Raw genomic sequence first — 15774 nt, forward strand, 5'->3', positions numbered from 1 at the left:
AAAAACAAACATTAACTCAACACCGTGATTATCTCCAGTGATAATTCGTGTTTTACGTCAATGCTTCAAAAACACTACTAAAGATGAGAGAGTTTGAATCCTTCCATATCTTTCCGTGTGTTTATAAGATATTTCTTGAACGGGTTTCTGCGTAACTTAGAAGCTTCACCTATGGATTATAGGGTTATTCTAGAATCTTCAACCCTCAAAGCATCTCGGATACATGTACATAATCTGAAGGCGGGAATGATATTTAGGATTGAAAATAAGAAGAAAAAACTAGATGATTGGATTCATTTCAATGTTTTGTGTTTGCTTTAGAAGTGTAGTAGGACGATATTATGTGTAGTTATGTTTATTGGAAATGCTACGGGTAAAATTTGTTCCCACTGTTCATTTTTTGTTCACCATGTGCATTGTTTTTTGCACATACAGTAAACCAGACGGTTTAAAGAGTGTTTCGCCAGTGAAAAAGTTAATGAAACACATCCAACGTTCTAAAAAAAAACCAAAACCACAGTAAAACGTTTCAAAAAATATTGATTTTCTTCAATGCATTGAGAAAATGGTGGTTACTCTGTTTTGCGAAGTAGAATTTTCCAAAACATTGACTGGAAATGTTCAACTTCAAACAATTTTGGAGTGTTCTATTATAATATTCGTTCATTTCAAAATATTAAAATTTTATTTAGACAACATCCCCACTGGCACAACTCAGTTTTAAAAAGTTTTTGTTTAAGTTTCTGAACATCACATGGTTTTTTCCTAAAGTATTTAACCTGAGACAAAACGAAAAAAATAATAAGGTGGATTTCTGAAAATGTCGTTTGCACAAAAAAATATTGATTTTCTTATTAACATCATTATTTTGAATTGGAATAAACGTGTAATAAGTGCATTAGTTGTTATCCAGTGATGACTAAGGATGGATTTGTGAATTTCACGTTTAAATTAAAAATTACATTTTGAAAAATGAAAAATTAGCTATGCGATATATTTTTTATTATTTTTCAGTCAAAACACACAAAATTAGTGAATAACTATGTCAAGCATATTTGGGAATCTAACCAAAAGTTTAAAAATTGTGTTTAAAATCAGTTTGGTTTTTTTAAAATTAGAATCTGTAACTTAGTTTTGTTTGCAAAAGTAATGAAGCTGTTCTAAATTATTCAATTTAAAAATATGTCATCATCTTTGCTTTCAGACGTTTGAATTCTAGTTATACGGAATGTCATTTTCATTCAATTTTCAGCAAGCATTTTACTTCAAAACTGTATCATTTTTTGATTAATATTTAAAGTTTTTATTTAATTTATCCAAAGTATTTAACCAGTTTCTTATTTCATTTTAGTTTTTACGGTGTTTTAGCAAATATTTCGATTAGCAATCGCTTCATGAAGCTTGTTCATAAACAAAAACAAAATGTCATTTTTCCACTCTATCGGTAAATATGCTCCCATTATTATTAACAAAATTTCAAACTCTTATTTACAAGATCTCGTTAATAGAATGATCACATTTATATTTTCTCAGACCGCGAATTGCCAAAAATCTCCTGAAAACTCTGATTTCCGCTTGTGTTTCCTGCTGATGAAAGCTTTGAAAAAAGGAAATGAAAAGGAGCAAGCATAAAAAATAAAGATATGTTTACGTTTATGACTCCATCAACCCAGGTGTCACATTTCAGTTTTTATTCATTGCCCCTTTTTATTTAGCTTCCAATTATATTTTCTGATATTATAAAATGCCAAATGCAGCATTCCAAAAAGATAGTGTAGAATTGGCTTGGACTAGTTCTAATGATGTTCAGACCTAAGACTCTTTTGGCCTACAAACTTGGTTTGACTTTCAAGAGCAAGAATAGCAAAAATGGAGAAATGACGAAGGTGCTGACGAAGCGGAACAAATGTGTGACATCTTTATTTGAAGACGTTGCAACAAGTTTGTTTCCGTGTATTAATTTGAAGTTTTTTTTTCTTTAAAAGAGAAAATTGAAGATCTTTAAAAAACATTGAGAGTAGATAAATAATGTTTCTCCATTTTGCAATAAGTATCTTCAATTTTCTTCGTCATCATTACAGCTAGTTTTTTGCCTGCCTTCTTTTTTAGCACTCATTTGAAATTCAGAAACGATGACGATGATTCTTAGCGGTTTGGTGACGCTTTTAAGTAGCCTGAGGGAGAGCTCGTTTTTTTCTTTTGAAAATCTCTTTCTTGAAAGTCGAAGAAGAATATCGGAGAATCTCGAGAATCTAGTGAAAAAAATTTTGTCCAATTATTTTGATTGCTTAGCCTTTTATTTTCACATTTGTGCTTCCTGTTATTTTGAAGCAAAACACGAAAAAAAGCGCTCACAATTTTTTTTATCAAATCAGGAAAAATAAAGTATTTTTCGTTCTAAGAAAGTATTAAAAAAGGTCTTTCGGCTAACATCCGAATGCCATCATATAAAAATTGTAATAAAATTCAATGTCCTCTCATATCATTCTAAAGTTTCACAGAGGGAATCCTCGTTTTTTTTTTCAAATTTTTAAATTTTCATGCTAAGAAAAATGTAATTTGATTTATCCAATAGCAGCCTAAATAGTTTGCCTAAAAAATAAAATATAAATATTCTGAAAATTAAGAGTTTTGAATGTTTCGATTAGTAAGATATTACTCTTGAGAGCACTCGAGATGTTCCGTTTATGCAAAAAGCTTGAGGTCGAAATCAGCGACTAAAAATGTTTACCTGAAAAATAAGGTTCGGTCGTGATTCAAAACATAGTGGCGTCACACGCTGCATAAAATTTTTTCATCCCCGACTAGTCGACCTGAACACAATAAATGATTTTGAAGAAAGGCCCCTTAAACCCAAGAAGGCAGGCATGTTTGCCTATATGAACGCTTCAAATCAAACCAGATGAAATCAATATGAAAGTGATGCATATTTTTCTAAATCCATAACAAAATTAAATGTTTTCAATAATTTCATACAATGATGGTTTTTTTTCTGAAAGTTTTCAATTAATAGTTGTTTTCTCCCATTGGCTCACTAGATCAATTTTAATCTTAGATCTTGTTTGTTACTTGCTTAACAACTTCTTATTCAAAAAAAAACTGGAAAAAAATCCGATTTTCGTGAGAAAAATTATAGACAAAAAAAGAAATGAAAGACATAAGCGAAGCAAAGAAAACTTAAACACATAAGAACAAGTGCATTGGCGTGTATTGTCTTATTCCTTCTATTCCATGTACTCAAAAATGTGAACATTATGACGTGGCCACTGAATGCATGGGCTCTACAAGCCGCTCTCATCTCATTTCCCTTCTCCTTCTTGATCACCGTCATCTTCCGTCCGCGCGTTTTCATACATTTACTCCTTCTCTTTTTCTGTCTTTTTCAACATTTTTCCAGTTCTCAAATTGTTGAAGATTTGCTCGGATTTATAAGGCAAAAAAAGAAAAGCTGAGAAAAAAAACGACGAACATCTTCGTCATCTCTATCTTTTTTTTTTCATTTTTCATTCCATCAAGCTCTATAGAAAACAGAAAGAAAATGTGTTCTTTCCGATTTTTTACACTTCTTCATGTATCCCATTTTCCTATTTGGCAATTCACAAATTAACGATCACCATTCGTCTCATTAAAAAGTATTCATTCTCTTTTCATTCTTATTTCCTTGCTTACATCGTCTCCTTTTTCCGTGTCAGACATTTCATCTCATTTCTTCGGGACTCTTTTTTGACTTTCATTTTGTGTCCGCCCCCTGTCCCTACAGCTACTCCCACACCTGGCTAAGCGCATTAGCGACAACTTTTTTTTCGTTCCTCATCAATGGGTTCTGCCTAATCTTTTTTTTTCTTGTGACTGAGCCTGAGCCAGTAGACACATATCATAGACATTTGTCGAACACTGATCAGACTTGAGAATGTCCGACTTATTTTTTTCAAGGTTCGAAGTATTATTTTGTTACTGTGATAACATCAAAAACCTATTAAAAATAGTCGGATATTAGAAAATGGAAAATAATATATTAGTTGAAAAAACAATTTTGTGAAAACAATTGTGATAAAAAATAAATGATCAGATTTTCAATAAATATTATAGAACCCAAATTCTGTACCCCAAATTGGTTTTCAAGATATTCCATCCGTTATGGTAAAACGATTAAAGTGATACAGTCTCCGCTTTTAAGCTAAAAACATGTATGTTTCCAAGCCTAAACATTAAAAATATTCACAGCGACATTGCAAGTACCATTTTTTATTTTTGTGATTAAAACCCCTTTTTGAAGTTCGGTAATCATTTAATTTTTTAAATAGTTCTTAATTCATTTGTTTGTATTTTCAATGGTTCCAAAACTACATTTAACTCTGACTTTTTTTTGTTCTAGACACTCACAATGACAATGGTGTCTACAAATCAAGTCTCCTCCACACGCAAAATGGAATACATCAAATCAAGATTCGTCAGTCTCCGTGACAACTTGGTAATTTCAAAAAGTGTTGAGTCTCAATATGAAAAAAATGACGATATGTTGCAGATGCTGATTCTCGATTTTCTCAGCGAAATCGGTGGTCCATCTGAGGAGCAGATCGACAACTATAATATCATGAAGATTAAGACCAACTTTTTCATCGACGAAATTGACTTTCATCTCCGTGGAGATGTCACCTCCGAGCAACTAATGGTATGTGTGGCAACTTTGTTAAGTTGAAATATTTCTAACCTCGAAAAATGTGTTGTGATATTTCTATGAAAATGTAGTCTATTTAATTTTTTAACATTGTTTGTTCAACCATGGGTATTGTTTTAAAAACAAAACATATATATCTAAAAGCAACTTTTTTTTAAACAAAACATGTTCATATACAAAAGCAACGTTTTTTGGAAATTCTACATGTACTTTACCAAAATATGAAAAAATCCTTGTGTTATCTAAAAACCATTTTCTTTCAGTTTAAAAAAAGTTTTTAAAAAACGCTCACACAAAATGAAAAAATGTTTTTTTTTCAGATGAATCAAATAGTTTTCTAAGTTTTGCCATAAAATTTGAAAAAAATTGAGTCCATTAGTCTGACTGACTAGACTGACCAAACAATATTTGTAGAATGCGGTAAATGACTGATTTTAATGATATTTTCAAATTTGAAATTGTTCCCTCACTAACTTTATGCAAATAGACGTAAATAAATGTTCCCATTTCTTGCTCTTGAATAAAATGTTGAATCAATTTCAGGAGTACCTTGGCGTATACGCAATCTTCTACCACCGCAGCCGTACGGAGCTAATGAAGTTGCTCCACGAGATGTGCCCAAACCGTCATTTGAACTGGTGAACAAGACCGACTCATTCCTTCGAGAGACACGTTTTGTGACATGTTTCAAGATCTCTGATTCTCATACGTCGACGTAATAAATCATTCGTTTTTTTATTTCTCATATACTAGTCTGATTCATGAAAGAAATTTCTAACTTGATTTTTGTTAGACGTGTATTACAGCATACATATCTGAAAAACCGTGGGAATTTTAATAATGAATTGTAAGATCTTTGGAGGAAAAGAACAATTGTTTTTGTTAATAAAGTAAAAAGTAGATTTTAAAAAATATTGAAAAAAAGTAGCTATAATTTTCCCGTTTTTGCCCAGAAAAAATGTATTTAAATCAACTGCAAAACTTCAAAACTTGTAGAGCGTTTTAAGACACATACTTTTATTTTTATTATTGTTAATATTAATAATTCGGAAATTCCCAAAAAACTATGTGCATTCATAAAATACAATATCAATGGTACATGTTTTATACACGCTTGATAAATAATTTAATTTACTAATGAGCACATGTAACCCACAAACGCAAAAAGAAGACACATTACAACAGAATTTGGGAAATATTCGAAGTCATCGGCGTCAGACGAAAAATCAATAAATTCACTCGGCTTTGCGGCTGACTGAAATATATTTTAAAATTGCGTTTACTTGCAAATAAATTGTAAAAATAAATCTGGTTATTCCTCAATAAATCTGGTTATTGTGCCATTTGATGATGCTCCAATTACGGAGGTATTACTGGATTCTGTTGCTAAAAAGTTGAGCATTCTCCAAAATTGATCCCGCGTCCATCCCATTTGAAACACTAGAGAGTATTCTGGCTGTAATTTGTAAAATACTTGTTAAAACTCAGAAAAGGTTTCCAGTGTTCAGATTTGAAACAATAAAATGTTTAAGTTTTTTTAATTAAAGAAAACTTAAAAATGTGCTCTGACAATATTTTATTTTCAGGAAATTTGTTGCACTGCTCAAGATGATTTATTTCTGACAATTTGCATTTGTGGGAGCAACAGCGTAGCGCTAATGTTTTTTTGAGTTAATAACTAGAGAAAATGTTTGAAATAGTTGAATAACTTTTAGTAAATTCATAGATTCAATAGTTAAGATACTGTAATCTAATAAAATTGCCGTATGACCGAATTCGAGTCAAAAAGTGGTGAAAACTGAATTTGCGCCATTTTTGGAATAGTTTAAAGCACTGTCGTGTACTTTAACTCTTACGAAGTTGATATAAGAACATTTTATACATCATTAGAAAAATAAAAAATAAAAATGAAATAAATTTTTTTTAATGACGACTCGAAACATTGGTGAAAACTGAATTTTCACAGCCTATTGAAATAAAAACTTTTTCGAAAGATTTTGAAACGTTTTATTATGATACGTGGTCATTTTAGCACCGAAAGAATAGTTTTTACTCATGTCCCCACAGGCCGTAGTGTAGTCTTAAAATTTTTTTTTTGAAATTGACCAGTCTGTTGTCGTATGTTTTGCGTCGATGTAATTGGAAGCAAAATCCCAGAAAAAGTCAATCAATCTGTTATATATAATAATGTAAAACGTAGTGAAAAATTCAACGTTATATGCTTCAAATGTCGTAAATTAATTGTTCAATTCATATTATTATCAAATTGATTTTTAACACCACCAAGAATTCTTTCTTATCACTGAAATTTCACAATACCGACGATTAAAAACACAAAAAATGTTCAAAATTAATTCCAGCTCACCAGTAGTATTCGTTTTGTATTTTTCCGCACAGTCCTAATCGATTTTTGCATTTTCTTCAGTTTTTTGTCGAGAGATTCAACAACTCGATTTGGGAGCCAATAATTCAAAAATGCCTGAATAAACGACAGTGGAATTTAAAAAGTACATCATATTATTTTTCTTATTAGTATTGCATATTATGAAATTTTCCGGTAATTTTGAATGATACTTTTAAAAATATCATTTTGCAACCTGTGAAACTCTCTGACTTACCACTAGAAAGCAAATTTGAGTAATCAAATTGTCCACAATGATTACAACATTTTGACAGCATTTAAGAATATCCATTGCAAATACCCGTAGTGCAAAATCTGGATATTTATTTATTAATCAAAAAGTGCAATTTTCACGGATCACCGCACACAAAAAAGTGTTTGTGAGCAAAAATATATTTCACAAGGAGAAGGAAACTCACAATATGAATAAAATAATGATAAAAAACATACATACATTAAAAAATGTTACGCAATCCTAGTTTAACAATTTTTTGAAATTTGACTATAAGAAACTGCCATTTTTACCGAAAACGAAACGTGTCAAGTGACGTAAAGGAATTATAAAAATTGAACGAAAACATTAAACTTTACCATCATCTTAGCGCCAAAAAAACGTTAATGCGCTTATCAAAATGGTCTTCAAGGGTGTGAAATGGGAAAAAAGAGAATAAAAGTGGTGTGAGTTTAGTGAACTGAGTATATTAAATAAAATACTTACTTTTTATAAAAATGATAACTAAATTTCATATATGACAGACTTTTTACAGATTTTCATTGCAAGTCAAAATTTTTTACATTTTCATTTTAATTTAGAAAATTTATTGTAGCAAAAATGTATTACATTACTTATCCAACAAACTATGCATTGAAAACATACGTGCATATTCGTGCAGTATTCAAAGTACACACATTTTTTTTATTTAAAAAATCAGAATAATCCCCAAAATGATTCAAAAAAATTTAATAGATTCAAAAATCCTAGCAGCTTTAGCATTTTGAGAGACACAATTTCAACAACGAGAAACATTGCAAATTTATGTGACATAAAATTTTGAAATACTTGTGATTATGGATTATCAACAAATTGTTTAATACTCAGAGAAAAGTACTTATCATCTGAATCATTGTTAACTGGTTGAAGATTGGGTGAAAGAATGACGACCAGAGTCTGTTTTTGGTGTTGAGACGCCACTGTTGCATTCTGTTGGAAATCCATTGTAATCAAAATTTTTGGAAATTAAATTTATAAAATATTTTCGTTTGATTTTAACCTTTCAGCTTATCCGTATCTACCTCTTGAAGTTCGTGTTGTGATAATCAAGTCCAGCAGCTTCTAAGCTTTTTTTTCAACCAGTCTATGTGAGCAGCCTGAAGTTAATAATAGACGATAAGAATTAATTATTGAATTTTCAACACACAGTGAACTTCTCAAAAACTTGATTGTAGACATCACGGAACAATGAGTTTAGATCATATGACTCGAACAAATTCAAATCTCTTATTTATTTCATGTTTCTGTAAATGAATATTTTATGATATATGCTCAAGCTAATTTCCAGGTGTTCAAGCTATTGCTCAATCTATTTGACAAGTATTAAGCTTGTGTCCAGGCGTAAGTATAGCATTAGATAAAAACGACAATAAATAATCGGTTATAATACATCTAAAATAGTGCCGTCAATCATGTGCCGGAAAATTTGAATATTCTGATTAAACTAAAAACTTTAGGCAGCAATTCCCCGAAGAAACACTTTGAAAAATGTTCATTTCAAGTCAGATATCAATTTTTAAAGTTGTGAAAACTAAGTAAATTTGACAATAAATAATCGGTTATATTACATCTAAAATAGTGCGGTCGAACATAAGTACATATGCCAGAAAATTCAGATTTTCTGATTAAACTGAAAACTTCGGAATCCTACTGAAATGTTTGCCTATTTTTCACCATGCCAAAAATCTCATTTTTTTGATACTCACGAGTCAAAAAATGTTAAGTCTACTTTGAAAACTTCATTTGAAAGGGTTTGTTGTATTATTAAACACCGTAGAAAAAAATTTTAAAAACCATTGTGTGATTTTCACAAATTGTTTTTGTTTTCATTAAACTGTTCGCTTTTCAAACAGTTTAGAAGCCCAAATATCAAGAGAGGAAATATGTCATTTTAAGTTCTTCTGTAGACGTTTTCTTTCAGAAATTGCACAAAGAATCCGGGTATTGGGAGCAAACGTCCAGGTCCGTCAAACAAGATGAAGACACCAAGCTCGGCGAGCTTTTGGGCAAAACGAACACGAAAAAGCCAAGTGTTCAGAAGAGTCAGGAGGGAATCTTTGGCCTCCTGAAATATGTTCTCGATTCAAAAATATTGTTTGTTGTAATTGATTACTACATTTAAAATTAGGCACCGTGTCTTTGAAAACAAAACAAGTTGTGTGGATAACTCCTACGGTTTTTATGTTAGATAGCGGTTAATGCCCTTAGGACGTTTCTGCGAAATGCTCAAAATCCTCGTTGAGCTTATTATTGTTACAAAATTTTACGATACATTTTCCGCAGAACACTTAAAAACATCGTGAAAATTTATAATCTCAGTTTCTCCAAAACTGAAATTCTTGGCACAAAAAAGTATGAAAATCAAGGATTGGGTCGAAAACAAACTCTGTATTGCATGTTCTAAATTTTTTCGGTTTTAGTGTCTATTTGACTTTGTCGTTATTCTTTGTCGTTTTCAACTGAGATTTTTAGCACTGATTGTTTTGAGAATTACCACTCATTTTGCAGAAATATGTGCAAAAAGAAAAGATATGTAGTTTTTTTTGTTTCATAAATCTATACAATTCGGAAAAATCTATGTAAATATCCATTCTTCAAAAACAAAAAACTAGAAATCAACCACGGAAAATTGACAACTCTTGATTTTACTCTTAGAAATTTAATAAAAAATTTACTATAGAAGTACATACTTCTATGTTTTATTTATTTTCAATTGAAAAAGTTCAGCTTTTTAAAATTTTTTAAGAGAAACTCCCAACTTTTGAATTTAAATTTATTCATTTTGATATTTACCTCATTATTTCCTTCCGCGGTTAGAACCATTGCATCAAAGTTATGCAGAGTCAATCGACGCTCCCGGTTCCACTCTTCAGTTTCGTATGTTTTGTCAGCTTCTTGACACATTTGAATGATGGAGTCCTGTATCAATTACTTGATAATTACATTTTAGATTTTATTTATACCAATCTCAACTCCACTTGAACAAATAGTTCGCTTATCAACTCTTCTTTTGATTGAGCCATTTTGAAGAAGCAAGTACCGGCAATACAGGGAGATCTATAACTATGCATAAGATAAATTGAAAAGAGAAAATCAGGAAACAGTTGGAAAAATATTTTTGGTTGAATTAACCAATCATAAGAGCTTCAAAAAGTAAAATTCCAAAAAAAGTATTTATCAGAAAAAAAGGCAACCATTAACTAAGGGTGAATAAAATTTGCATGCTCAGTTGTACTCTTGAGAATGCAAACGAGTAAAATCAAAAGGTGTTTCCAAGCGGTTTTTCTTATTCTGGTAGACAGTGCAAAGACGCTCGTAGTTTGAGGCAACGAATTGCTGGGCATCACGCGTCACCTGAAATTTCAATAACTTATTTCACCTGCTAAGAGCACCAAAAAACTTTAACTATAACTTCCGCATGCTAATTTGAAAGGAATCATGCATTTGAGTTTGATGTTTGACAGTGTATGATTCCAGATGTAGCTTTGTTTCATACAATTTCCTAAATGAGACACCAGTATCAATCTTACCGTTGTGTTTTTTCCTGCTTCCACAATCGGGCGAATGTCGGTAAGCTTTTCCACGAGACTAGCTCTCCAGAACCGAGATGCACCGTTTTCCACGAGAAACGAGGACATTTTTTCAATTTCGGATATCTTCTTCAATCCATCACCTGCTGAACTGAGATTCGATCCCACCGACTGAAATTATTAACTTAGTAAATTTGCTAAAAATCTATTAGGTTTGTGTTTTATTCAAATTATCAGTTAAATTCCTTCCGCCGTTGTTATGAGCAACAAGAAATAGAAAAGGTTTACCAGTGCACTAAAGCTAATTTTCTAGAGAAGTCTTTGAATAGGAGTGTAACTCATTTGCGTGATGCAACATCTACCAGGGTTCCTCGCCGCATTAGTGCTTATCTTATGAATATTGTTACTACAACGGATTCTTTCGAACATCATTGACAACGTTGCATCAAATTGCGGGGATTGTATTTTTCAAACTTACCTCTTTTCTAACAGAGTCTTGAATTTGTTTTTGAAACATGTTTTTATGTTTATGAAACTTTATCCATTTCTTGACGAGTATAGACGGTCGGTACGGTTTAATCCTTAGTAAGAAACTTGAAAATTAACAAATATGATTGAAGAACTAAAGATGTGTTTTTCAATGAGATACAGAGAAATGCGAAAAGATGTATTGCAACAAGCAGACGCACCAAGACTGAAATGCAAATATGAAAAAGGTGCGTTATACACTTTGGGTTTTGAAATATTGACTGGAATATCACAAGGTATTGTCCTTTGGGATCAGCACAATATACGTTTTGTCATTCATAAGATCAAACAACGAAAGAATGACTAAACATTTTAAGCATTCAAACTCTTATCAATTTTTGTTGGAAAGAAAATATGAACAGCTAATTTTTAGGATAAAATCTAAAATTAACTTTAAAACAAAATATGAAAACAGAGGCCTACCCATTTCCATGACAGGCCAGGCCTTCTCTATCCGCAAAAACATAAATCACACGGAAGACTTGATGAAAAATGGGTTGGAAATGAAATTGGGAGCAGAAAGAGTTGAAGAATTTGAAGAATTAGAAATTAGAGGAAGTGGAAATTAGTCAAAATTGAAGCTGCATAACTTTGTCAAATCTAAAAACCTAATGTTTCACTCAGAAACTATTATTTCAAAGAATAAAAGTTCAAAGTCATAGAACGATCGGTATAAATGAAAAAAATAGTTTCGTTTACTTTTCATGTAAGTAATCAGAAAAAAGAAAGCGAAAAAAAGAATATGAGAACCTTCTTTCTTTCAAATTCAACTATTGAGAAAATCAATGCAAAATCAAAATTGTAGACTCCTCTCGTTCGAAAGCTGTCAGAAAAATAGAAATTTAAAATATATTCTCATCGAGTTTGTAGATTGGCAGTCTGTTATTCAAGATGTAGTACCGGAGATCGGGAAATCAATGTATTTTCTGACAATGACTACGTTTTAAAAAGGGCACTGTATTTTTCATGAGAAAATCAATGGTTGAACAAAATCTAAACAGAGAAGTCATACTAAAAAATTACTGTAGAAAAATGTAATTTCAGCTCAATTAGCTCAGTTGAAAGGTTCAGATTCCCAAATCCCAACTTTCCAAATAGCACATTCAAAATGGAAACTCTAAACTTATAGGAATCTAGGAAAAAATACCGTGGAAACTGTAAACAACCACAATTGTGACCAACTGTGATATACCATATTAAATTTAAAAGTAAACGATTGAAAATCTTTAATTCAGTGTGCTGAAAATCCAATGGAACAAATTGTGACTTAAAATCCGCTCGAAATTCTAAAACTGCGACGTAAAAAGCCGTGCAATTTATGGACCTTTATTCGGACGGTTTCAAAAACATGTTTGCATTATTATGGTTTAAATTCAAAACGTATGTGTTGGCAGCCTGTTACTGAATCATAGCTATTTTCGTCCAGTTAACTTTAAAAAACCATTAAACTGACGTTTTGGATTCAATTATTCTATTAAATTTGCAACACCTTGTTTTTGAAAGAGCAATAAAAATCTTATAGAAACTGGATAAATTCGTTTCAATCTTTTAAGAATTTGTATATCAATCAGCGCTATCAGAAATGTTCTCTTATGAATAATGAAATATTTGTTTTGTTGTTGTTATGAGGAAATTCCAAAAAAAAAAAAAAGACAAATTGCCCCCACGCAGGATTGAACTACGGACCTTTGGTTTACAAGACCAACGCTCTACCACTGAGCTATAAGGGCGATAAAACGATTACCCTACTCCGGCGTACACGAGAGTCTATTTCATTTACTCACTCCCTGCTTGTTTTGCACGGAGTAGACGAGAACATGACATCAAAAAAGTAAAAGTTAAAACGCACTTATGCATTCTTGTTGGGACAAAATTTCAAACAATTTTTTTCCTTCCACAATTGACCTTAATCAAATTGTTTCACATTGGAGGAGTTCCAAGAATTTTTTAAATTAAATTCGAGGAATTCATAAAAGTGAACGTACAAAGTTCAGAATTAAATTTAGATTCCTAGATACCAACAATGTTTGCTCAAAGTGGGCATTTTATGTTTCTGGCTGGTCCGGATTAATGCGAGATGAATTTCCAACAATGGACAGAACATTCGAAGGCTCATGTGAGGTGTTTGAAAATGAATTATCTGAAATAAGTTCATGAGGTTCTGAGAAAACTTAATATGTTTAGTTATTTTCTACTGATTTTTGTGTAACTCGAAGTCGAACATCTTTTTGTGTTGTAGTATTTCAATGTAAAAACAAGCCAGTACATATTATATTGAAACATTAGAACTTTTTAAAATTAATGAACAATGAAAAACAAATGCAATAAAAATTAGATGTTCTCAACCACGCAATCTACTCTTTGAAAAATAAGTTAAATAATGCCAAACGTAAAAAAACACATTTCATTTTTTGACATCTTCGAGACCCTCGTTACTATGAGCGATCTAAAAGCCATAGGGATTCTCGCGTCATTGAGAAGTTGAATGGGTTTTTTTTCGAATTCCACTTTGTGTTTGTTGTTTTTGAGTTTGAGCAGAGATTTTGAAAACGTTGCAAAATAGGCTTAAGTTCAGCATGTTCAATATTATTAACTTAGAATCTGATAATGGAAGAAAAATTGCCTTTTTATATAAATTTTAGAGAATAGCAAAAGTGAAATTTGAAAAAAAAAATTCAAAACAAGAATAAAAAGCTTTGATGGATGCACTGAAAAAAGAAATGAATGCAAAATTGACAGAACATCCACGTCATCAGGATCGACTCCAACAAAGCTATCATGTTGAGCAAATTATAGTGAAATCAATCAAACATTGAGAGCAGAAGAAGACCTCTGAAAAGTTTTCTGAATTGCGCGAAGCATACGTTTGAAATTTTTTTTGAAGAAACAAAGATCTCCACAAAAAAGTTGCCCTCACGCAGGATTGAACTACGGACCTTTGGTTTACGAGACCAACGCTCTACCACTGAGCTATAAGGGCGATATCTGAAAGCTGGTTTTTTGAGCACTGTATTAATTTATTATTTATACGGAAAAAAAACAATTGTTTGCGGGTAGATGGCTATTGGATAGGATTCCTTTAAAATGCTCAGAAATTTGCAAATCAATGCTAGTGAAAGTGTGACGGTAACAAGTTTTAAAAATTAAAAAAAAAAGTTTTTGGGTTACGATAATCAAATTAGTTTAGGTATAATTTTCTGAATTAACTTGTCTGTATTTTGGCTAACAGAATGCTATTTATCCTACATTAAACAAAAGTCGAAACGCCTGATATTTAGTGGAAATTCAGGAACTTATGATGAAAACAGGAATAAACGCTCTAAGACATGTGAACTGCTATGAGTTACAATACATTTTAAATCAATTTAAAGTTTGGATACTTTTTTATTATATCCCCCCCCCCCCCCATTTCAAATGAACATTTATATAAAAAAGTATGGAATAGCTTTGTCGATTTCACGCTAAAGAGAGAACAGTTTCTAAACCTAACAAGCAAAATGGATATCACATTTAATTTAAATGGAGAAATGAATGCAATTTTAATACTATTTTAAAATGGCGGGGATATAATACATAAGTACCACAGTTTGTGTCCCGCAAGATGACAGCCGCCAAAATTTTTTCAGAGATAGTTGATTAGTTTGGATTCATTTTTCCGAATAAATTACTTTTCTGTGTACCTGAATATGAAATAAAAAACAAAACACAGATGGCACTGTATCCGTCATTTCAGATTATTTATAGGGTTCATTATGTGTTATCGAAAAGTATTTTGAATAGGTTACATACACATATGACGTCTGCGAAGTACATATTTGTTTTTCCATTTTTAAACAAATTGTCTTGCTTGATTACGGTACTAACGGGACAGAGATTGGTCGCCAAGCCTTGTAGTTGGAAGCTTTGTTCCTCACAAAACTGCCCTTTGAACAGAATACATTTTTTTTTCTTGAAGGAATTTTTTTCTTGAAGGAATGGACAATCTTAATTAATTCGGCACCCTTAAATGAATTCCTAAAAAATTGAAACCCCATTTGGCAGTGAAAATTCATTAGAAAACGATTTGCTAACAATTTTCAATTGTTTCTTTGCAGATTCACTCGTGGTTTTGTTAGATTTCTTTTTTTGTGTGTCCATTAAAATTTCTAGAAAATTTTACTTTCAAATGTCATTGATGAAAGTATCACCAGATTGAGCAGAAAGCAAAAAAGACCAGAAAACTACAATTTATCTATGATCATGAAGCAATATTCCCAATCTGGTCAATCAATTTTGTGAATTTTTAAGCAGATTGTGTATTAGTTGTTTTATACACATATGATTCATAAAAATTTCTGCATTATAACAATGAGATTTGTTTAGAAGC

The 15774-nt window shown here is 31.4% G+C and overlaps 3 protein-coding genes and 5 non-coding genes across 8 annotated transcripts; 3 read left to right on the forward strand and 5 right to left on the reverse strand.

Moving 5' to 3' along the window:
* The first annotated feature begins 2111 nt into the window (after positions 1 to 2111).
* Positions 2112 to 2167, forward strand: T25B6.8. Its single transcript, NR_071784.1, has one exon. It is a non-coding gene; the product is annotated as an Unclassified non-coding RNA T25B6.8 (non-coding RNA).
* Positions 2112 to 2167, reverse strand: T25B6.9. The gene has a single exon (NR_071785.1). It is a non-coding gene; the product is annotated as an Unclassified non-coding RNA T25B6.9 (non-coding RNA).
* A 2206-nt stretch (positions 2168 to 4373) lies between these two features.
* Positions 4374 to 5458, forward strand: T25B6.4 (NR LBD domain-containing protein). The gene is made up of 3 exons (NM_077122.3): positions 4374 to 4471; positions 4526 to 4672; positions 5222 to 5458. The coding sequence occupies exons 1-3, from the start codon at positions 4427 to 4429 to the stop codon at positions 5318 to 5320; spliced, it is 291 nt and encodes a 96-aa protein (NP_509523.1). The 5' UTR covers positions 4374 to 4426; the 3' UTR covers positions 5321 to 5458.
* A 3619-nt stretch (positions 5459 to 9077) lies between these two features.
* On the reverse strand, positions 9078 to 10399 carry T25B6.5 (AAA_9 domain-containing protein). The gene is made up of 3 exons (NM_077123.5): positions 10314 to 10399; positions 10144 to 10269; positions 9078 to 9415 (listed from the first exon to the last, which is right to left on the reverse strand). The coding sequence occupies exons 1-3, from the start codon at positions 10371 to 10373 to the stop codon at positions 9242 to 9244; spliced, it is 360 nt and encodes a 119-aa protein (NP_509524.2). The 5' UTR covers positions 10374 to 10399; the 3' UTR covers positions 9078 to 9241.
* A 132-nt stretch (positions 10400 to 10531) lies between these two features.
* Positions 10532 to 11533, reverse strand: T25B6.6 (DHC_N1 domain-containing protein). The gene is made up of 3 exons (NM_077124.6): positions 11359 to 11533; positions 10881 to 11051; positions 10532 to 10704 (listed from the first exon to the last, which is right to left on the reverse strand). The coding sequence occupies exons 1-3, from the start codon at positions 11395 to 11397 to the stop codon at positions 10576 to 10578; spliced, it is 339 nt and encodes a 112-aa protein (NP_509525.2). The 5' UTR covers positions 11398 to 11533; the 3' UTR covers positions 10532 to 10575.
* A 1510-nt stretch (positions 11534 to 13043) lies between these two features.
* On the forward strand, positions 13044 to 13144 carry T25B6.10. Its single transcript, NR_071786.1, has one exon. It is a non-coding gene; the product is annotated as an Unclassified non-coding RNA T25B6.10 (non-coding RNA).
* Positions 13067 to 13138, reverse strand: T25B6.t2. The gene has a single exon. It is a non-coding gene; the product is annotated as a tRNA-Thr (tRNA).
* Positions 13145 to 14316: 1172 nt separating the features above from the next.
* Positions 14317 to 14388, reverse strand: T25B6.t1. Its single transcript has one exon. It is a non-coding gene; the product is annotated as a tRNA-Thr (tRNA).
* Positions 14389 to 15774: the final 1386 nt, after the last annotated feature.

Source organism: Caenorhabditis elegans, chromosome X (genome assembly GCF_000002985.6).
Source record: "Caenorhabditis elegans chromosome X".
Lineage (NCBI taxonomy): Eukaryota > Metazoa > Nematoda > Chromadorea > Rhabditida > Rhabditidae > Caenorhabditis > Caenorhabditis elegans.